The sequence below is a fragment of the Scomber scombrus genome, chromosome 6, assembly GCF_963691925.1.
Source record: "Scomber scombrus chromosome 6, fScoSco1.1, whole genome shotgun sequence".
In the NCBI taxonomy this organism is placed as follows: domain Eukaryota; kingdom Metazoa; phylum Chordata; class Actinopteri; order Scombriformes; family Scombridae; genus Scomber; species Scomber scombrus.
The window spans coordinates 15,099,669-15,124,418 of NC_084975.1; the positions used below are offsets into that span (position 1 = coordinate 15,099,669).

Consider the following 24,750-nt stretch of genomic DNA (forward strand, 5'->3'; position numbering starts at 1 on the left):
TCTATTTTCACCATGCTGTGATGGTAAAGCCACCTCATATTCTGTTTTCTTTTCATCCACTGAGCTGGCTTGCCTGTGGGAATAGTGGATGGAGAGCAGGGCTTTTAATCTGTTATTGCTATTCAGGATGCGCATACTTTCAAAATGGTACCAGTCTTTTAATGGTGTGTGAAGCACTCCTATAAAATGTTTTGTTGATCAGTGATGGTTATGGTGTAAATGCAACATCACACGTTCACACCCACGCATGCGCTCCCTCTTCATCTGTGATACAGCTGTTTTCTGGCTGCCCAATTTCACAGGTCCTCTTAAGTTTACCTGTACATGTTTGTCGATGTGTTTGTGGGCGTGTAATCCCCAGTTTCAGCTGCGTGTCATTGCCGGTCTCAGGCTAGAGAGCAGGTGTAATTTCCCCTGCACTAAAACCCCAACAAGTGGCACCAGGGGAGAGAGGAGCATATTACAGGTTCAAGCGGCTGCTCCCCTGGACCACAGAGAGCTACAGGCTCTCCTGACCTGTGACCAGGCTCAGCCCTTGAATGTGTGTGAGTGTGTCTGTTGAGGGAGGCTCAGAGGTGTCGGAGCTGCCTCACTGTGTTTCTTTCATAGTGTAAAACCTTTATTAGGGTCGGAAACCTGTTTGGGGGCCGCAGGGCAATATTATTTCACATGTTCCAGCTGAGAAATGAGCAGTATGTGTGCAGGTGTGTATTTACTGTACAACTTTTAGATAACCAGCTCTATATAGAGGCAGCTTAGAAGGTGAACAGGTTGGGTAAATATATCAAATAACTTTGCTGTAAACCAGTGAACACAGTTTGACCTTTAACCTCTAACTCCCTCAGTGATAGCACTATATATAGACCACAGGGGTTCAGCTTATTAATTCTGCTGTGAGCTGGAGGCCATGAGGATGAAATATATTGTCTCAAGCTTTGGTGAGTGTTTTTGTAACAGTAGTAGTGTAAGAAAGGATTGGATTATTTTTTAGTGGACAAGTAACTTTTAAGCACTATTTTAGTGCATTTTAGTGTTTTGAGTGGTGTATTTTTTGTAGCCTTTCAAATAAAAAATGACCCTTCTTCTTACTTGAGTGATTACCTTAGTTAACAGTTTCCTAATGGGTTTAGGGTTTCAATTGCTAGTTTCAAGTCTTCTTCAATACAGCACGATGTTCATTTTGTTTGTTAAATCTGTCATTGTTGATATTGGTTTTTTTTTAACAATATGTTTATTAAGTGTTTTCCAAGTAGTTTAGTACAATGGAACAGAAATTAGGAGTAAAACATGTCTATATGAAAAAAAAACAACCAAACAAACAGACAAACAGACCCAAAACAAAACAAGACAAAACAAAAACAAAGAAGTACAGGGCGTATAACTCAAGATAAAGACATATACTGTTGCATCACTGGTACTGTAAATTAAAAACAGAATTTATCAAAGAAGAGGTGAATGGCGTATTGTGAGTCTCAGAATTGTTCAAGGTCTCCATCAAATTGAGCAAGATGGTCCAAGAATGGCTGCCAAATCTTGTAGAACTTTTTAAGATTGTCCGTCATGCCATATCGGATTTTCTCCATGTGTAATACAGAGGCAAGATCTGTTAGCCACGTCTTGAAGAGTGGCACTGCTTCCGACTTCCAAAGCCTTAAAATCAGTCTCTTTGCAATTAACATTACATACATAATGGTGTGCTGTACAGGGGGGCTGTGAGTCAATAGAGACAGGGAGTAGCCAAACAGTGCCACCTCTGGCTCGGGCTTGAGCACACAGCCGTACATTTCAGAAAACCAATGGAAAACTCCACACCAGAAGTCATACAATTTTGGACATGTCCAGAAGAGGTGGGTTAAGGAACCATCTGCTGACTTACATCGATCACACAAAGGGGAAACAGTAGGGTATATTCTATGTAATTTAGTTTTTGAATAATGAAGTCTGTGCATGACCTTAAACTGGATTAAGTGATGTCTGGCATTAATAGAACAGTATTGGATTCTACCAAGACTCTCCTCCCAAACAATATCATCAATCTGGAAACCCAGTTCCTCTTCCCAAGCTTTCTTCAAAGAGTGGGTGGCATAGTTCACCTGTTCAGAAAATACCTTGACAAAGTCTGAGATCAAGTGTTTTGAATCTGGTGGACCAAGCAAAAGACTATAAACCCTACTTTCCTCAGGGAGGGATTCAAAGTTAGGCAGGTTTTGGCGGACATAGTTCCTAACTTGAAGATATCTAAAGAAGTGTGTTGATGGAAAGGAAAACTTGTCTTTTAACTGAGTAAATGAGGCAAAATGTTTGTCAATGTACAGATCTTTCAAAACTACTATGCCTTTTAGCCTCCAACTACAAAAAGTTGCATCTGAGAGTGAAGGGGGAAATGCATGGTTATGACACACTGGAGCATAGACAGATGTGCTAGGCAACTTGCAGCACCTCTTAATTTGCTGCCAAATTTTCAAACAATTAAGAACTATTCGGTTATTTACTTTAGTCTTTACAGACAGTACAGGTGTTGAGAAAAGTAGAGCTGGAAGTGAACTGTCTTCGACATCTTTCTTTTCAATGGCTACCCACGCAGGGGTTGTTGTTGAAATTTCCAGGCTATAGCCTTCACGCCAATAGGCAAGAGCTCTAAGATTTGCTGCCCAATAGTAATGCTGAAAGCATGGTAACCCAAACCTCCCCTTCTCTCTGGGTTTTTGTAAATGAGATTTCGATATTCTATGAGCTTTAAAACCCCAGACAAAAGGCATGACTATTGAGTCTAGTAGTTTAAAAAATGATTTTGTTAGGAAAATAGGAAGATTTTGAAAGAGGTATAAGAATCTTGCCAGTGAGACCATCTTGATAGCATTTATACGACCCACCATAGAAAGCGGGAGCGTGCGCCACTTGCCAATATCTCCTTTTAATCTTTCCACCTTTTCATTAAAATTCAGTTTGAAAATTAGTTTAGGATCCTTTGGTAAAGTTACACCAAGATACTTCAATTTGTCCGTAACTTTAAATGGAAGTTTATGCAGAAATTCCGCTTTATGGTTTTCTCCAAGAGGCAAAAATTCACTTTTTTGCCAGTTAATTGTGTACCCAGAAGACTCACCAAATGACTTCATGAGGTCTAACAGAATGGGGATAGACTGTTCAGGCTGTGACATAAAGATTGCAACATCATCTGCATATAAAGATAAATGGTGGTCCACATCACCTAGGCGAATAGGTTTGAGAGAGCTGTGTTGCCTGATACTAATAGCGAGAGGTTCAATACCAATCGCAAACAGGAGAGGGCTGAGGGGGCAGCCCTGGCGTGTCCCACGATGTAATGGAAATGGCCTGACCTTTCTTGATTTGTTAGAATGGAAGACGAAGGATGGGCATATAGAATTTTAATCCATGAGACAAAACGGCTACCAAATCCAAAGTCCTCCAACACCCTCAACATATATGCCCACTCAATCTGATCAAAAGCTTTCTCTGCATCTAAGCAGAGGACAGCCACCTCCTGATCTTTTTTATATTCATGGTACATTATGTTCATTAGTCTTCTAACATTAAAAAAGCAAAACCTTCCAGGGATGAACCCAGTTTGATCAGCATGGATAATGGAGGCAATATGTTTGTTCAACCTATTTGCCATCAATTTTGTAAAAATTTTAATATCAGAGTTCAGCAATGCAATCGGACGGTAAGACGAGGGTTCAGTCTCATCTCTCCCCTCTTTTGGAATTAGTGAGATGTTGGCTTCATATAAGGAGCTTGGAAACTTCTGAGTTTCAAATGAGTGATTAAACATCCTGAGCAAGAGAGGAGTCAACTGTTCAGGGAATTTCTTATATAGCTCTATTCCAAAACCATGATCATCATCTGATCACTCTTGCCATTGGGAAAGGACTTTATAGCATCTAGAATCTCTTGAGTGGTGATGTCAGCATTAAGTGCCTCACACGCTGTGTCACTTAATTTAGGGAGATTCAGATTCTCCAGCCACGCAGAGGCATCCCCCTCAGCTTTAGATGTATATAATTGTTGATAATATTCCCTGAAGCGCTTGTTTATATTGCTGGGGTCAGTGATAATGTCCCCAGATTTTGATTTAATTGTATGTATAGCTCTGCTAGCCTGCAAACCTCTCAGCTGTCGGGCCAGTAGCTTCTGGGGCTTGTCCCCTAGCTCAAATTTTTTTTGTTTCAGTCTAAACAGTTGATCCTGTACCTGAGCAGATAAAATGTCATTATATCCATACTTCAGTTTAAGAATATTCTGTAAGGTGATGGAGTTAGCAGAAGATTTATAGGCAGTTTCTAGTTGCGTTAGATCTTTTTCAATTTCTAAAAGACGTTTTTTCTTTTCTTTTCTCATTGAGCTTTCAAAAGAGATAATGTGTCCTCTAGTCACAGCCTTAAAAGCCTCCCATAAGGTGGAGTCTGTAACCTCTAGGTTATCGTTTGTGTCCAAAAAATCTGAGATCCTAGAAGAAATGAACTGAATAAACGAGGAGTCAGAGAGAAGTGAGGGATGGAACCGCCAACTATATTGCGGTTTCTTATGGTTGAGGTCAAGTACCAATGATATAGGAGAGTGATCTGAAATTAAGATATTATGATATGTGGTGGAGATTACATTTGATATCAAATTGGAGTCAAGCAAAAAATAATCGATTCTAGAGAAAGATGTGTGTCTTTGTGAGAAAAAAGAATAATCCCTATGTGTGGGGTGCTGAAGCCTCCATATGTCAACTAGATGTGTGGATAGCATTAAATTATGCAAGGTTGTGGTGGCAGCAGAGGGCAACTGGTTTGTTTGGGCTGATCTATCCAGAAAATTGTCAAGCACACAATTCAAGTCACCACCTATAATCACATGCGTGTCTGAGAGAGTAGGCAGTAAATTAAAGACCTTACTGAAAAAATTTGGGTCATCAAAATTGGGACCATATACGTTTAAAAGTGTGACATGATATGAATAAATGTAGCCTGTCACCAGGATATATCTGCCGTTAGGATCACACATGGTGGAAACATGCCTAAATGGAATAGTTTTGCTAATCAGAATAGCCACTCCTCTGGCTTTACTGGAGAATGTGGACTGGAAGATTTGATTGACCCAGCTGCACCTAAGCGACTTTGCTCTTGTGGGCTTAATGTGAGTTTCCTGTAGGAATATAATGCCTGCAGCTAAGGACTTCAAATGAGAGAAGACTTTTGCCCTCTTAATGGCATGCCCCGATCCATTGACATTCCACTTTTACTAGTAAAAGTAATGCCACCACCTCTTGAAGAAAGACTAGGATGCATATCTAAGTACAGTGATGTAAAAATGTGACGCCCTTAAACAACACTGATAACAGCACAGAGGAAAACAAAATAAAAAACACACAACGAACGTACCCCCCCTCCCCCCGTCCCACTTTCCCAAACAAAGTGAGAAAACACGCTCCCCTCAAACAGGCATAGAGGCTGCCGGACCATAGGAAAGACTAGTTTAGCTAAGCTAGCAAAAAGAGCCCTATGCTCTCTCTCCAATTATGCAAAAAACACACAAGTAAATTTAAACCACGGTCATAGGAATGTCCCGACCTGCGTAATGGCAGGAAACAAAGTCACATACCAGATAATATACGCCATCCCAAGCGCATGTAATGTTCAGGACAGAGTCCCTGCAAACCCCTCGGCTTCTTGTAGTGAAGAAAATATCTGCTCCGAGTTTCCCAAGGTGACCCGGAGTCGAGCTGGGTAGATGAAACCGACCCTTGCGCCTGCCACCTTGAACTTCTTTCGAACATCTTCAAAAGCCTGGCGCTGTTTAATCACGTCCACTGGCAAATCGGGGAAGACATGGATCGCTGCCTCGTTGTATGTCAGGGGAAATAGTTGACGAGAAAGCTGTAGTATTTTCTCCTTGATTTGGAAGTGATGAATCCGGGCTCGTGCGTTTTCCTCCGAAGATTGTTTCCCTAGACGGTGTGCTCGATCCACAACAACAGGGCTGGAAAAATGACTAGCACCCAGCAGCTCAGGGATAAACTTCTCTAGAAATTCAACAGGGCATCTTTTCTCGATCCTTTCGGGCAGGCCAACAATTTTTATGTTCTGACGCCTAGAGCGAGCCTCCAGGTCGATCACTTTTGAGCAGAGTGCTTGGTTTTCCGCCCGCATTTTCACGCAAACTTGTTCAACTTGTGAGAGGCGGTGGTCGTAGCTGGAGTTAGCTTCTTCAATTTCTGTCATACGGTTTCCCAGACTCACCAAAGATGCTTGAGTGGATGCTAGCGTTGCCTCTAATGTGTCAAATCGATCAGTCATTGTCTTGTTCATACTTTCTATTGCCAGAAGAATGCTGCTCGACTCTGCATTAGTGTCCTTGCTAGTCTCGAGATCTGCCATGGCACGTTCAGGTGCTAGCGATAGCCTCAGCGGTGCAGGAGTTCTAGTCTTGATAGGGCTTTTATCCTGCTGTTTTCCACGCTCAGTCTTCGCTTTTCGCATCTCCTCGATTTTAGTCTTTGGTTGAATTAACAAGAGGTCAGGTAAACTGGTGAATTTTAAATTAAATACCGAATTATTCTATAGCATGGAGAGGAGCTCAGGAAAAACGTGTCTACTCCATCAGGTGCTCACTAGCGCCCCCCTTGTTGATATTGTTAACTGCATGTCTGTTCTTGCACAGCACATGTAAAAGCAGGAAGCTTGACAGGCAAAGACACACTTACTATGGTCATGTGAGAGTCAGTTGAGTCAGAAGAAAAGTATATTGGGATTGTAAGAGAGCATTTGGAGAAGCAAACAATTCCAGTGCAAAATATCTGGAAAAATATAAGATCTAATTCAACTATATCTAAGCTTCTTCTCCTTCCTTATTTATGGCAATGTTCTGTAATACACAGAGAGCTGTTAACGGAATAATTTGACAGACCTTTGTCATTCCTACAGGTCTGTCTGTGGCAGTGAACGGTGAACAGAGTTAATTGGTGCCTATCATCTCTACTCTGAAGGGCACTGCTGCCTATTAATACAGTGTCATGATAAATTAGCCCAAATAAAATCCTACACACAGCGATTGATGAGCTTACGCCTGTTTGAGTGTATGTGGGTACATGTGCACTTGGATACTTCCCTCAGTGAGTCTGCCTCATTAATTTTGGTAACCAAATCTGCATTAGGTTTGAACGAATGACCAATAGGAGCCAAATAGGGCAAAGAAGGGGACTGGACTGATGGGCAGAGGGGAGGAAAAATCATGAGAGATGAAGGGAAGAGTGTAGAGTATGGATGATAGGAGTAAGGTGTTGAGCGGGTGGGGGGCAAGGATGCTCATCCATTACATCCCCCAGCAGCCCAGGGGTCGGCTTCAGCAAGACTGATTCAGAGCGATCGGGTTTGGACTCCATCTCCCATAAATCCTGGCATGTGACACTGATGGATGTGGGCCATAAAGCCTCCCGCTCTGACATGTGGAGAGCAACATGGAGAACCATGGGAAAATGTGAGTGCTCCAGGTTAATGTCAACGAGGCCTGGGAGTGAAGAGGGGATGATAGAGAGAAGGGAGGACGGGGGACAGTGAGAGATCAGAGGTGCAGAGAGGGGGATTGAGAAAGTTAGAGGGCCGAGAGCACAATGTGAAAAAACACAGAGATTGTGGGAACACGGTAACAGAATTTGCTGTGACACTGCAATGTTTCAGCTGCCATCAAACTGGTTAAAACTCATGTTGCTTGGAGTACAGTGAGTGGTCCCAGCCTATTTGTAAAAGAGGAGGATCTGAACATCTTTCCAGACACTCATTTTTTGATTTATTTCCTCACATTTCAAAAGGCTGGTAATAAGCTGCATGGCTATATCACATCGTTTGGCAAGAGTGTTTTAAAAAAAATTAATTCTGTGTGTCTTCTCATTTATTCTCTTATTGTATGTCCACATGGTGTTTGATGCAGGACCAAAATGAATATAGCTCATTAAAAAAGCCTTGTGATTATAATATATATATATATATATAGTGCCAAATACAGGAACTGCGGACCTGGCTAGACAGGAAATGGAGACATGTATACTTCCTCATTAACAGAGCCCCATTTGGGCCATAAAGCACCATCCCAATGCTCACAAGGAAAATGCCCTGATTATCAGGGTGGAGGGGCATTGCTGCCCTAATGAAGGCTTCCCAAACAGTCATTTATGATATTGGTATGGGTGGTATGGTGACTAGGCCTATGGGATGAGCTGGCTTACATGGGTGTGAGATAGCACATGCAGTATATTTGTATGGATGGGAGGGATGAGAGGGCCAGGGGAATGCATATCCACAACTCATTTGCAGGAGTCAGTTTTACTAGGTTGCGGCTAATGGAGATGAGCTTGTGTTAAGAGCCATGGGAGACGCTAATTTTACATAAAACCAAAAGAGGTCTGAGAGACTTGTGTGTGGGTGTGTGTGCATGTGTGTGTGGTCAGGTTGTGCTCACTTCATGCTGTCCTGTCTGATCACCAAGTGAATTCTCAAATTCAAGATCATCCTCTCCCATAAAAGCTTTCTGTGTCCAACTGAAAAGAAATAATCAAGAATGACGTCACTTATGGTTATGATGTTTGCACTTTTAATTTACATTTAAATTAATTGATATCTAATTAAACAATATAGCACACAGTGCACCACTGTATTTGATGTAATCTTGCACAGAGAGACTTCAGTCCAGATTTACTGAGATTGTGTTTTGAGGGCAGACTCTTAAGAGTGCAAACTTTTTTTCCAGTTTTTCTGCCTCCTTTCAAAGGATTTTATGAGAATTACAGTGATTTTTTAAGGAGTGTTGGAAAGTGTTAATTATTATTTCACAGCCTTGTGTAGAAATAGCTATTATGTGGGCAAAATAATAGGATTTACATATAATTTATGAGGCTTTATTTTTTTTTTTTTTTTACAGTCGTATTATTGTGCATGCTTTCCACTCATTATAGTGGTTTGTAAAAACATGGCATTCTGACTTGGTGATGTTGATGGTACATTTTTCCATATAAACTTATAGTAGATGAGATCCTCAATATCTTAGTTATAACAACAACCCCTGAATGAGTATTTCTTTTGATAAAGACATCAGGCACATAATTTAAAAACATACATGTAAATATACAATTTCTGGCCTACTTACAAATGTTAGACTAAACTAATCCATTGTCGTCCGCTGTCTCCTCCTCTCTCAGTTTCTTAATTTCCCCCCCAACACCCCTCCATCGTCGCCACAGGAGCTACCTGAGGCCCTTGTGTCCACCTCATTTATCACCTGGGTCTGATTCCTCTGCTTCTCGAGAGAGAGGGGGGAAAAAGAGTTGAGAAGGAAGAGTAAAGAGTCATAACAAACCCTCCTCTGTTCTCTTTCCTTCTTTTCTACCTGCCTTCCTTCAGTGTGTGAGGGAGAGATGAATGCAGCCAGTGGAATTAATTGCACCCCGTTACTGAAGATCAGCAAGTTTGCTCCGTTGGCGTGCTGATCTGCCATATGGCTGCCCACTAGGTGAACACTTTGATTGATGTTGCCCACTCCCCAGTTTTTTCCCTCACTAATATTTGATTCTGATAACTGAAACTCAGCTACTGAGTTCCTGAGTCTCTCCATCTTCAGTCCTCACCCTCCTCCTGTTTCCCTTTTTTGTTTTCCTCTGCTCACCTGAGCCATCTGTGTTTGCAGGTGAGGTTTGGATTCCAGTCTTTCCCTCTATTTCTGTGTTTTTTTTTACAAGCTTTGCTTACAAAGTCTTTGTGCAATGTGGCACCCGTGCAGGCGCTGTGGAGTTTAGAGTATCAGAGAGATTAGAGGGAGAAAGAAAGGCCAGAGTGCGTTTGTGCAAGAGAGAGGTTTAGAGCTATGGGTACGTGTCCTTCGCACTTGATTAGGCCCCTGGTGTGTCGAGTGTTTCTCTATTAGCCTCCTCAGCCTCTAGCCTTCTACTGTGCACTGTGACTACTATCTACCCCAGAGGTCCAGGATACACACAAACAGGTGCAAACACACACACATGCCATGCACACAGTCAGATAGGACCCTGTGCTGAGGTCCAAGCAGTAACAAGGAGGTGAACAGATGCTGGAGTCACAATATCAATAGGGCTGAGTGTAGGTAATAATACCTTAGCAGGGTTCAGCCATGAGACAGCGCTAACTAGAGAGGCAACTCTCAAGTGGAGCATTCACTATCTGCAAATCACACCATGTAGCTGTGTGCGCGTGTGCGTAGGTTTGTGTTTGTGGGTGTGCATACTCCCATTACAGGTTAGAGAGAGCTTGTTTTTGCTGCAAGGGAGTAGTGGGATGGTGTCAGTGCTATCATCAACTCTAAGATAAAATGTTCTCACCTAAGGTCACAAGTTCAAGTTTGTTTTCTTTTTTTCTCCTGCTATAATGAACACTATGCAGACATCTATGCTGGAACATCTATTACAATCACTCGGGTGCTTTGTTTTCCCTCTGTTTTATGGTCTGCTCCTCTATTTTGGTCTTCCTCAGTCTTGTTAAGTGCTGCCATTCTCCTGTTTTTGGATGTGGCCCAGAGGGCCCTTAGGTAGACCAGGGGCTGGGAATGAGCTGCAAGCCCCAGCCAGGGGGTGCCCACAGTAGGCTGCCAGTCCCACTAAATCTCCCTGATTACCCAGGGTGGCTGTGGTGTGATGGGGGTGTTACCAAGGTGGTGGGCTCTCCAAAGAGGCTGATTGAGATGCAAATGGAGGCCATAACTCAGAGGTAATGCAGACCTGAGCACCCTTTGCCTCGTCCGTTCCTGCTCACCACACTCTCTCATCGCTCCCCATTACTCCAGCATAGGAGGAGGGACCGTTATTGTCTCAGGATAAAGTTAGATATTTATCATAGTGTTGGATAGAAATAGAGAAATACTGTGTTAGGGTGGGAGCCAAAGAGAAGAAGAAAGTATAAGCATGTAAATTGAGTGTGGTTTTGATTAAGATAAACAGTAATACCAGATAAAACTGTGTTTGACCACATTCACAAACATATAGCCACACCTGAAGATACCAAACTCTGCTTCTGCTTCTTACAAAGAACAGATGGACACAATAAAGTGTGAGGTACTCGGCATCCCAGTAGAAAGGTGGAATGAACAGGGGAAGAGGAGGGGGAGGAGTAATTGCAAAGTCCTTTGCTGAATTGTTCTGTGGATGCAAATTTAAATCCCTCCTATTATTTTAATAATCTGCCTTTTACTGCTTGTGCTCGGATCATTTGTTTGCAAACCAGGTTATTTGGAGAGGGAGGCTCGGGGGTAATTTCATGCTTTGGAGCATTTATATCTATAACTTAATGAGGAGAGGGCCTGTTGTTTCCTGGTAATACACTGCTAGAGAGGAGCAAACTTTTTATTCTCTGTTTAGGGTACTGTTAGATGGCAATAATGTGGGATTACTCTGATGGAATTAAGGAGCAAACTAAGGAGAGACCTAATGCAGCTTTGGGTGATAGACCAAACTTAATACTGATGTTTCATTGAGGGTTTTTTCGGTTCATGGGGTGTACCATAGGATATGGGCTTCCCCATGTTCCCATTACCATAAGCTTACATAGATTTCTTCAAAGATCTCTTCAGATTAGAGCATCCTATATCCACAGCTACTGCCTAATTGGGATCAGTCTGTTTTTACCACCTTGTACATTTTCTTTTCTTTCTCAATTAGCTAAACCCTGTTAAATGTTTATGTAACAGACAACCTGTAGTCTGTGTATCAGTTTATGAAATTCAGATCTGTCTCATCCTCATTAAGTCACTTAGTCCCTGCCAGGGCAGAGAGTCAGCCCAGTGGCCCGGCCCAACTCAATTTAACACAACCTTATTGCATTTAACTGAGAGACAAAAGGAAGGCCCAGCGTCTACAGCGAGCAGCACATAGTCTTGTGAGATGATCAGGATTCTTAATGTGGTTACTCCTCTTCAGTGGAGCCAAAGGCAGGGCGGGATGGAGTGATAGAGGAGAAGGTGTGTGTCCACGTCCCGTCGTCCACTGCTACTCCTCCTCCTCTCTCCTTCTTCACCGTTGTCATTCCTTCGCTCCTCTGTTCCCTTGTGAAGGACTCTTCTCCCAGAAAATTGAATCAGACTGCATGAATTAAAGCAATAATTCAATTTGTTTACAAGGCATCATTTATTCTCTGTCAGGCTGGCGCTCCGTTGACAATCCGTGGCTCGCTGACCCCCGACCTGCCGAGGTCACATGATGCATTTATTACATTGTTCAACGAGAGTTTTCCAGGCTATTATCAGGTGACAAGGGGCTGAGGATGCATGATGAGAATCCTATTATTCAAATCTGTGTAACATTGTAACACAATACAGAACCACATGACCTTATCAACAGACAGGGTAGATCATGTAAATGGTGTCTGAACAGCTGCTGGTAATGAGTGTGTTCAACATGAGTATGAATATGAAAATATACGTTATAATAATAATTGTTTCTTTTGTTTTTATATCCTTTATTTCCCCTTTTTAAAAAATATTTGATCCCAGGTCTTCCTCATTTGTTTCTCTTGAAACACTAACTCCATATCGTACCAGAGAAAACAAGACACTTTATCCCAGAGACAAGAGATAAAAGGCACAATCTCTTGTATTTCCAGGCTAAACTATTGTGAAAGTGGAAAATGGTAAGCAGTTTATAATATTGCTAAACAAAAGAGGTTTTAATCAAAGCGCATACCAGGCCCTGCGGAGTGTAAAACATTCCCTCATCAAAAGGCCTATTATACACTTACTCACATCAAAGGCCTCCATGTTTCTTAATTGCCATATTCTTTTCTTATTCAATTATGTTATGCTTATGTTTTTTGTAAAGCTGATACAAAAAAGAGCTCGGGTAACCAAATCAAAGCAGCTTAATTTATCATCTCTGTGTGTTCATGACAAAAGTGTACATATGTGTAAATGCACGCATCCCTGCTAGCGTGCTTGGGACTTTACCAGCCCTCCAGATACGGAGATGATACAAGGCACTCATTTTTCAGGAGAAATTAAACAGTGTAAAACTAGCAGGTTTAGATAAAGCAATCACATTACCGCAGCACTTGAAAAGAACACATTATTTTGTACTTGAGAGAGTTGAGCTTTATTGCTGACACACCCAAACAGAAAGTTGTGCGTACAGTATAAGTGCACAGGGTCTCTGAGTTTTCCTCTGACTTTATTGTTACCTAACCACAACATAATCAGCATCTAAGTCTGCGTGTGCCGTTCATCCAGACACTAAAGTCCCCGCGCAGAATTGCAAAATAAGCTGGGTGTAAATATGTAATTGCCAGTGCTTATTCTGAGATCTGAAATATTAGGGAGCAATATGGATCGCATTAAAATCCTGGTTGTTAGGGGTATCGGTTACACTGAAGACATGCAGGAAAATGTGCACTGTCTGCGAATCTGGCGGAGATAGAGTGGGTGAGATGAGGGGGGAGATAAGATCAGGAGAGGGTGAGGAAATGGAGAGGAAGAGACACAGAGGAAGAGGAGAGTAAGATGAAAATCTCTTGATGTCTTTCTGAGAACATAGACACATTATTTAAATCTCCATCACTTTTTAATGTAAATCTGATCAGACTCTGTGCTGTGCTGGACGAAGGAGGGTAGAAGTGAAGTAAGGGCAGAAATAGAGACACACACACACACACACACACACACACACACACACACACACACACACACACACACACACACACACACACACACACACACACACACACACACACACACACACACACACACACACACATACACAGGAGGAGAGAACAGGTTATGACATAAAATTGACATTGTTAGACTTGAAAGCTTGATGCTGCCTTCCCACTTCACACTTCATCTTTTATAGAACAGAAATGCACACAAAACACTTCCAAAATGATATCAGCTGTCCTTTACCTTAATGAAAAAACACTTACACAACAGGCTGGCAGTGGAATATGGTGTGTGTGTGTGTGTGTTTGGTAGATATGCGTGCATGTGTCTGTTTGTGTGGAATCTGATATCTGCCTCAGGCCCCATGGCCCTGGTCTGTCTGCATCCGAAAAGCAAACTCTGCAATTATGATGACCTCCCTGTCCTTTTCATTTCCCATCTCCGTCTCCCTCTAGCTCTCTTTCCGTCTCTCAGTCTTTCTTTTTTGTCTCTGTCTCTATCTTGTCCTCACCACCTGTCCGTCTCTCCTCTGAAAGGTGAGCTTGATTACACCTCAAGCTACAATATTAAGTCTTCTTGCACTTTTGTTCTGTGTGCAGTGCATGTGACTTACACAACATGTTTCATATGTCATCTCTTGTTAAAATAGTTTGCTCTTAAAGAAACATTTTAATGTTTTGTATGAACATCAGTGTTGGTCAAATTGTTGTCACATTTTAACAGATAAGAGGTTTTGTGTATTTGTATGATTTCTGTAAAAATGTAACAAACATAATATAAACTGTACCATAAAAAATTAAAAGAGTGTAGTGCAAACATTATGTATAGAAACACGTAACAGGAATGTCAGCACATTATCGGTTTTTATTTAAGTAATTTATAATGTAATATTATAATACATTTTTTGCCAGATTTTTCCATTTCACACTTTGCTCTAAAATATAATCAGCAATGGCTTAAAAGTAACTAAGTGCATTTACTCAAGCATTGCCATTAAATACAGTTCTTTGGTACTTAAGTATTTCCATTTGATACTAGTGAATACTTCTACTGTTACTTACTTTGCCGATTAAGATTTTGAAAACCTATAACGAGCATATCAAATATAATGCATTGTTTTACAGTAAAATAAATTACATAGTTGGTTTTAAACACGTAATATGAGTTCCACCTCATCCAACTTTAACATTAAAATTCTGCAACATTAACATATCAATTTTAATTATCCTTTAATATAAAGTGTTATAATCTAATATTGCCATTCTGCGTGCATATTCAATCATATTTTGATATTTTAAGTGCATTTTGCTTTTCAAGCTCACTAATACATTTACTGAATTTTTGAATGGACTTTTGATTTTCATTACTTCTGTCACCGCTGGTCATCATCATTATTTTTTTACTTTTTTAGGTCTCTCTCCTTTCTTTGTGTTTTTTCTCAGCATGTTCAGGTTTTTCTGCAGCCTTCACACAGCTCCTTGTCAGGTTTGAGCGAGTGATTAACTGATTGAAGTGCTTACTAATTAATGTGTTTCATTAATTACAGTCATTAATGCTGTGTTTACTCACATGGCCCTGCAGTAGCCTTACTACATCGCTGAACGGAAATGTCAGCAAGCACTTAACCGAGGCCTGGCCTTTACTTCCCCTGTGTGTGTATGTGTGCATGCGTGGGTCTGTATGTGTGTGAGGGGTGCCCCTGATGTCCGTGTTAAGAGTATCAGCACGTATGTGCTTCATTCTCCACGTTTCTCATCTGGAAAATCATCCCATGTCCTTCCTTCACCTTTCCCATATCTGCCCCTGCAATTGCTTGATTTGTAACTTGATTTCAGGAAAGGGAAAACCTGTAGATTATCCAGCTTTCATTAGGGGGGAAAAACCCAGTCCGTGTCAGAGAAAGAAGAAATCAATTTAATACAGACTTAACTGGAGGAAATTGCATATTCTGCCTGTATGTGCTGAACAGGCACTTTCTTTTCCTCACCAGAGACCTGCCTCCCTATTAATTGCAGTGTGTGTGCATGTCAGAGAGTAAGTGGATGTGTATGTGCGCATGCATTTGTTTGTTTGTGTGCGTTTGCGTTGTGCGGAGCGTGTGTGTTCGTCTGTGTGTTTGGTGGTTGAATGCATGTTGCCTAGGTGTGTATTCAGCTTCTTTGTCTGTGTATGGAGGTCAGTTCTCAGACCTGTGGTAGGGCACCCAGCAAGATGTGTCTGTTTCTTTATTTGCTGCGTGCATGTGCGTTCCCAGCACATGGTGTGTGTGTCCATATTTCTTTGTTGGTGTATGGTGCACGCATAAGCACAATTGCATGTGACTTAGCCAGGTGGAGAGGAGATTGGTTGGTATTTATGAACAAACGTCATAATTGTGACAGGATGATATATGACCAGCACATTCCACAGCCCCCCTTCCTTTTCTCTTTTTCGCTAAAAATATACATCTATGATAAAATACAGTCTTAAAAGCTGATGACCAATTTAGTGTGGCGTGTTGCGGACAAGGTCATAGAGATCTGAGTTCCTCTGTGTTCTTCCCTCCGAGGCCTGTTCTAATCTACAGAGCAAGAAGAGGGGCTCAAAGTCATTTCTCTAATTGCTTTTATAAGGTGCCCTTTTCACATGGTGTCTTCTCTGCTCATTCACTTTCACCGCCCTTACAACACCTTACCTCCGCACCTGCTGGGGAAAAATATAGCCATGTAATTTTGCTGTCGCTTTATATTGATATCATGGATCTCATATTCACAGGGAACGATAGAAACCACATCACACTATAGAAATAATACTGAACTGATTTTTCCTTTTGGCTCCAGCAGCCTCTTTTTGTCCTCCCTTTCGTACTCTTTTACCATCCTTCTCTGTGGCTGAGGTGTCAACCGGGGTCTGCAGGGTAAGTGTTTTGTATATATGGGGGGTACTTTTGATTTCTTAAGTGTTGCCCCAGCATTGGTGATCTATAAAGGTAGCCGAGGTGGTGAGGGGGCAGCACGAGGTGAGGCAAGATGGAAACAGGGGTTAAAGTGTGAGAGAGAAGGCTGGGAAGGAGGATAAAGGGAGAGGGGGATGAGATTGAGCCTAGTGCATTAAGACAGTGTATTATTTGGCGGTTCCACTTGCTTGCGTCCATTAGGGGTGGCTGCTGTGCTATTAAAGGGGTCAGCGAAGTGTGTGTACCTGTGTGTGCGTGTGTGTATATGGGCACATGTGTGTGTTTTAAGAGTTAGTAGAGTGGTCCAGTGTCTTATTGAACAGGATGGGGGCTCCCCTGCTCTAATACCTCTTCATTTTATTGGATTGGATGGCCCCAGTTATAATTATATTAGAGCTTTTTCCCCTCCATCCCCCAGTCTTACTCCATCTTTCTCCACAGCAGTCACCACATTCCCCATCGCACATGGAGCACACCAGGAGAACCTCTGCAGAGGCCAACTTCCTTAACTTGCACTGGCAAAGGCACACTTTTTCTGTCTTCCTTCTTCCCTTCCTACTAGTGAAAGTCGTAAAGGTCATTGTCACGTTACAGACAGCTGTTCTCTTGGGCTGACTACAGGAGGTGGGGGCGGCAGGAGAAGAAGGCTGAGGGATCTGATGCCCATGTTATCATCACGATGACCTTGCTGCTTTATGTCTGGAACATGCGTCTCTTTTGCGGATGTGCTGTCTGGAAGATGGACACGTAGTTGCATCAGTTTCTTATGGTCAAACTGTAATGATTATATACACGTCTGTTGCTTTAGATGATTCGTAATTAGCCTTTTGAATTTAGATGGAGCGATAGGTTGTGTGTAGCTGGGGGCGGTCAGCTCTGTCACCCCGAGCCGAGCTCTGTGGTGTTGCACACTCAGCGATTACTCTGGAGTTAACCAGAGAGGCTTCGCTGCCTCTCACTTTTCCTTCGCCCTTGAAGAGACCAGAAGTTGTCAGGGTCCTCATAAAAACCCTGAACGATTGCGTCCGCGCGTTCCCCCTCTCTTTTTCTACCCTTTTTTCCCCCTCTTCTCCTTCCAAAACCTGGCCATCTGTCTAATTGTTCACCTCCATCGCTTTAATGCTTTTTACATGCTTTTTCCCCCCTCTTTCCAGGCAATAAACTTTATTTTCTTCGCAAGACTTCAATCTGCAGGGGGAGGGTAGGTGGGCAGGCGGGCAGGCAGGCAGGCTGCTCACCTTCTCCCTGCTGGATTTGCTCCAGTGGCCCCCCTTCAACCCCCCTCTATCCTCCCTGTGGTCTCCCATTACTTCATCTCTCCTTCCCTTTTCCCCCCGTCTCCAGAGAGGGGGATATGTGTTCGTCAAGCTGACACCTGCTCTCATCTTCTCTGCTGGTCATACACACATGGAGGGCCACCCTGTTGAGGAGGCCTTACATTGACCTGTTAATTATCACACTGTTGCCTCCTCTGACCTTGTTTGGAAGTAATGCCTCATTTTCTTTTTACTATAAAATAACAGTTTTCCTTTTCTTAAGAACAATCAAAGGCTTTTCACACACATTTATAATGTAAAGTTTTCTTATACACTTGTACAAAGACCAGTTGTTACTTTCTCAGCTGCCCTTTTCACTTACCTGCTCTAGTGTGCATTTCTTTGTATGTAAACTGTTTGAAAGTGGCTCGGAGTGTGAATGCTTACTGCACATACAAGTCATTAAATTAGACAGTTGTCTCCTTTCACCTGTGATTACTGCTGTGTGCAGATCATATAAGCAGGTACCCTATAATCATATCTATAATAGCCATAATCAGCCCTTTAATGCTTTGTAATAGCATCCATATAATGGTATAGAGTAGCATCAAGAGAATAATTCAAGCATAGATAATGGTGTGGTAGCGTGGTTTTACCCTTGAGTCACAACATTGAATTTGTTGTGTGCACATGCGGGCGTGCGTGTGTCTGTGTATGCATGTATAAATACACCCTGGGGCAGTTAAGGTGTCTGTAAAATGCCTGAAGAATCACATTTCCATCAGAAGGCGCTCTTAACCCTTTCTTGTTTTCTTTGTGCTCCATTCAGCATCCTTGCTGTGAGTGTCATATACACTGCTCTGCAAAGACAGACACGCAGAGGAAAGACATTCCCATATGACGCCCACAGACTGGAGATCAGATCAGTGGAAAAGGCTGACAGGGGAACAGCAGTAGCAGCAGCAGCAGTCGTGGTGGCTGCCGATGGAGAGAGGGAACGCTGAACGCTCTTCCGGGGTGTAATGTGAACTGACAGTATTCCTTTGGGATGGTGGGAAAGTTAGCATCAGGAATTCCTGGTGCTACTGGACCCAGAGCCCAGCTGGGAGTCCTGAGAGCAGTGTCTCACTCCTTCTTCCTTTCCAGCATGAGGGATGAGTCTAATGGACCGTTTGCCTGAACGGAATGCACTCAACCTCTGTTCACACTGCATGCAATCATGCTAGCATACGCCAAGGTCCCGTGTGAGCTCATATGTTGTAAGGAGACTGAACCTAGCTTGTCTGTTGATTGGGCCTGTGCTGATGCAGATGTAAAGAAAAAGTCATACAGGAAGGTGGGAAGAAAGTCGACACTCTTTATCATAGACAACAAAGCATGTTCATTTGCTGTTATTAAAGAAATATGGTCCTGTAGGCCTGCATGCATCTCTGCCGAGGCCTTTGCCCCGCAGCAGAATGCTATAGAGGGATACAGAGGATGATGAATATTTAGCCCGTCTTCCTTAGTGTGTAAATGCAGCAATGCATTCACTTCTGAAGTCATTTATCTTGTTCTTCTCCTCTCCTATCGTCACCCTGTCTCCCAACATATGGTGTAAGATGAGCCTCACATACACGCACACAAACACCTGCGAAGAGCACACAGACAAAAGTAAAGCTTAAACCATCGTCCATAATCCATAGTCCATCGACAGAAAATTAATGAGCCACAGTTCTGATAATCAATTAATCTTTTAAAGTAATTTTTTAAACAAAAAATGCCTTCTTTTTGTTCTTTACAGGTTTCTGCCTCTAAAATATTGAAGTATCATGCCTGTATGAAAATTGTTTTTGCCTGCCCTAATCAATCACCTTACTCGTACTGGTCATTAAGAGATCCCGTCCTAATATGCTTCTACAGTCCTCACTACCTGGATATATCACACCATAACTTTCTTTCTTTCTTTCTTTCTTTCTTTCTTTCTTTCTTTCTTTCTTTCTTTCTTTCTTTCTTTCTTTCTTTCTTTCTTTCTTTCTTTCTTTCTTTCTTTCTTTCTTTCTTTCTTTCTTTCTTTCTTTCTTTCTTTCTTTCTTTCTTTCTTTCTTTCTTTCTTTACTTTACTTAATTACTTTTTTAATGCCACCAAGCTGGTGACAGCCGTGTCTGGAGTCATTATGTTTCCAGGTTGTATGTCTGTATGTCCCATTCTAAGAAACACCTTGAAGGAATTTCTTCAAATTTGGCACAAATGTCCACTTTTGATCATGCTAGCATACGCCAAGACTCAAGGATGAACTGATTAGATTTTGTGGTCTGAGGTCAAAGGTCAAGGTCACTGTGAAAACTTGTTTTTGACCATACCTCAAGAATTCATATCCTAATTATGACAAAGTTTCACAGTCTCTGACTAAAGACGACATGTTTCTCTCTGGAAATTATTCACTGGAATCATACATGTCAATATAGTGATGACTTCTATCCATCCATCCATCCATCCATCTTCTGCTGCTTATCTGGGGCCGGGTTGCGGAGGCATCAGGCTGAGCAATGAAACCCAGACATCCTTCTCCCCAGCAACGCTCATCAGCTCCGCCTGGGGGATCCCAAGGCTTTCCCAGGCCAGGAGAAATATGTAATCCCTCCACCGTGTTCTGAGCCTGCTCTGGGGTCTCATCCCAGTTGGATGTGCCTGGAACACCTCTAAAGAGAGGCATCCAGGAGGCATCCTGACCAGGTGCCCAAACCACTTCAGCTGGCTCTTTTCGATGCGAAGGAGCAGCGGCTCTACTCCTAGCCTCCCCCATATGTCTGAACTCCTGACCAGATCTCTAAGGCTGAGCCTAGACACTGTCCAGAGGAAACTCATTTTGGCAGCTCCTATCCGCAATCTCATTTTTCTTGGTCACTCGTGACCATAGGTGAGGGTTGGGACACTGACTGACTGGTAAATCTAGAGCTCTTTCTTCACAAGACTGTCTGGTGCAACACCTGCATCACTGCTGATGCTGCACCGATCCGCCCTTTCAATCTCACACTCCATCTTACCCCAACTCGTGAATAAAATAAAGATACTTAAACTCCTCCGCTTGACTTCAGTTTCTCAAAAAACAAACAAACAAAAAAAACAAACCCAAACACTTAATGCCTTTTTATTAAATTCCTTCAAAGTCTGCACTACAAATATTATGTGAGTCTGACCAGACATGAATGCAACTTGAGTGGTTGGTGGAGGCATACAACTGTGAGATCGTATTTCTAGTCTTTTGATGGCAGTGACAATAATTCTCGCAGTTGGCAATAAATGAATAAACAAACGCTGTTAGCCTGTTTCTCTGTTGTTACTACAATCATATTTTTGTGCTTTCTTTCTCTACAGCACAAAGCAAGAGTAGAAACCATGATGTGTGACCTGGCCTCTCTCCGCAGCGTCAGGGAGTTTGCTGAGTCTTTCAAGGCCAAGAAGCTGTGAGTATAAACAACAACATCAGTGTTATAAACTCATGTCGCTCTCCTGTTTTGTTAAGAGACTCCAGATAGTTGACTTTTGCCTCCTGCTAATGCCATATTTGGGTTCTAAGTTCATTATAGTTGAGCTGTGTGCTTCTATGGCTGTTCATGTCTGTATGGGATAAAAGCACAATTAGTCTTGGTCCTCCGACATTCCAGATACCAGTTCTGAATAATTTATCTTGGACACCTTGTCCATTCTCTGCAAAGTTGTAGGAGACAAGAGCTGGTCTTCAAACTGTTTGTGGACCAGATATATTCACTAACCAGTAGTTGCCTATAGGTAGCCATCAGCTGTCAAACTTATGTCAGTCTGGTTACTCAGAAAGACAGAATGATTAGAAATCACCAGAATGAAGACACAGACGTACAAAATGCAGGAACGGCCAAACAGGGCCTCTTATTCAGACCCATTCCTGTATTCATCACTATTATTTCTCTGCATATGCCTAACACTTAAAGGACATCCAAACTGTTACTGATGAACACCATACGGACAAGGCCCCAGGAGGCGGTGTGTGTATTTGTGTCGATTTGCTTGACATTGGTCGAACAGACTAACAGACTTTATTTTGTGGTGGTCAGCTTTTACGGCATGTGTCTTGTGCCTTGTGGCCCGTCGCGTAGTTGCTATTTTGGGGTCATGTATTTTGTCATCCATACTGCTCATCCACCCGCAGGTCTCTAGACAGAGGAGTGTGTGTGTTTTTGTGTGTGTATGGTGGTTGGTGTCAGGGGAGCCCCTTGGGGAGAGGCAGGGCAGTCATTGCCCGTAGCAGCCCTGGGGCAGGGTATGGCCATCCAGGACACGTGTCTTGGGTCACAGCCAAATCTCATGGTGGCTTCCCTCACTCTGTTTCCTCCCACCTCGTACACGTATCCTCCCATCTACACAGAAGTACGTTGACCTCCCTTTAACCCTACTGTCCCCAGAATTGTTCTCTTTTTTGCATTTTCCCCTTTGCAATTTGTTTATCTGCCTGAGTCAGTCTCTCTCTCTCTCTCTCTCTCTCTCTCTCTCTCTCTCTCTCTCTCTCTCTCTCTCTCTCTCTCTCTCTCTCTCTCTCTCTCGTCGTCATCACTCAGTATTTCTCTGTCTGTGTCGCTCTCTCTCTACCTCAGTATTTTGGCAAGGTTGTATTTCTTCATTAGCTGTGCTGTTGGGGGGAGTGGGGAGTCCCAGGGGACGTCAGAGTACATTAATTCTCATCAGAAGGCGAACAGAGCAGAGTGGAGGCTGGGAGCTCTGAGCTGTGAATGGCACTGGGCAGCTGTCTGAGTCTACCACTACTCTATTACTGCACGTATGTCTTCAGGCATAACGCACACACACACACACGGGTGCGCACACACATCACGCAAATACATGTGCATACATGCACGTAAACACGCAGACGGTTCTGTATGCCCACACACACACACACACACACACACACACACACACACACACACACACACACACACACACACACACACACACACACACACACACACACACACACACACACACAAACACACAAACACACAAACACACACACACAGAGCGTTTTGTCAACACACAAGACAAACAGACACAAACACTCTAACACACACACACACACACACACACACACACACACACACACACACACACACACACACACACACACACACACACACACACACACACACACACACACACACACAATAATGCTCCTGCAGCGTGTCATTGACAGGTGAAATGTAATCAGAGTCTTTTTCTTTTCCTTCTCTCGTTTCTCACTCCCTTGCTTTTAAGTGCTTTAGTCAGTGGCTTTCACGCTGCTTTGTGTTCCATTGACCCCGATTCTGCTTTAATTGCCTGTCCTTTGAAATGAAATTACCTGAATATTGATATTGTTGAATGCAATGCAATTTCATTGGGATGTAATTGATGGAGGACAGCGCTGACAGAATGCCCCTAATACAATTTCTACTGAATGTTCCATAATTAACACATGCAATTTATTTCCACCTGTGATTTTTTTTTTTGCTGCATTTATCCAGTTCTAATTTCAAACATATTACATGTAATATGTGGTCTGTATAAATACATGAAAGCCAGATCAAATTAGTATTGCTTTCTTCCATATCTTTGAATTATAATTAGTGTAACATTGTTAAATTGTTGTGGTGATCTGTGCAGACCTTACAGGTATGCAATCATGCTGTGTGTATGTTTAAATATGGATCAGGATGAGTAGTACACATGTATTTGATGTGTGTTTCCAGTGCCAATCTCCCTGTTGCTAATAAAGTGCAGTGCTAATGACCAGTAGTTTGAGCCCAGCTCACATAGGCAATCTTATCCTGCTGGCCCACATTATCATAGAGGTCAGGGGTCATACCCAAGGGGGTTATTTAAAGTAAATATATAAACTGATGTCTCCCAGTTTGGTAGTTAACACCCTCGTTTGACCAGCGCTGAGATTGCACAGTTTACACCGTGTTGTGTGAGGTCTTAATGTGGAGAGAGGGACTGTGGTACGCAGCAATAGGCCTATTAAAGACATTCATTAGACCTGCGCTTATGAGAGAGGGACTAACTGGTGGGCAGTTGAATTAACAGGCCTTTTACATTACAAGCAGACTCACTAGAGGCCATCAGAGCTACATGGGGGAAATCACTCACTGGTCAGAGAAAGTTGGTTATTGGAGTTTTTGAACATAAATTTGTGATAGACTTTGAGTGACATACTTTCTTTTTTTTTTTTTACTAGATTTCTGTCATATGGTATAAGGTCACAACACAGGACAGGAGCTAAATTTAAGCCTGAAGAAGAGTAACTGATATAAAGATTAGTTTAAAACAGATAGAGCTCTAGTGAAAGGTTGAAAAGTTAGGTTAAGAGTAGAGATGCACTGGTACAGATATCAGATATCGGTCCGATGCTGACTCAAATAGCTGGATCAGGTGTTGATGACAATGGACCAATCTGGTATCGGATAACATTATTTAAATAAATTACAATTAAGTTAATTTATATCTATGTATTTATTTGTTACATTTTGTTTTACAAGGTTAGGAAAGCAATGTTTTCCTTAGACATAAAATAATGATCCCAGTCTCTTCCACACAGTGAGGCACACAGCTTATTAATTAAACACTGGTGTGGGATTGATACTCAGCATGGGCTAATACCCAAAGCCCAGGTATCAGTATTGGTATCGGTATTGGGACCAAAAAAATCAGATCGGTGCATTTCTAGTCAAGAATTTATGCCTGCAGTATTATTGTGCAATACCTAGCCTGCAGGGTGGGGACAGAGCCAAGAGTTTTGCCTTGTGAAGCACAATGTTACTGTACTTCACACTCTATTAGACAGGGGAACACTGGGCCAAAAACAACCAATGTTTTTTTTTCTCCTGCTTTTAAGATGAGAGAAA

General features: G+C 42.4%; 1 protein-coding gene across 1 annotated transcript in view; it reads left to right on the forward strand.

The window, feature by feature from the left end:
* Positions 1 to 24,750, forward strand: part of wwox (WW domain containing oxidoreductase) — a 138,781-nt gene that overhangs the window by 20,394 nt on the left and 93,637 nt on the right. The window contains exon 6 of the mRNA XM_062420783.1: positions 21,215 to 21,303. Coding sequence (XP_062276767.1) covers positions 21,215 to 21,303 — 89 coding nt within the window. The remainder of the gene's footprint in view (positions 1 to 21,214; positions 21,304 to 24,750) is intronic.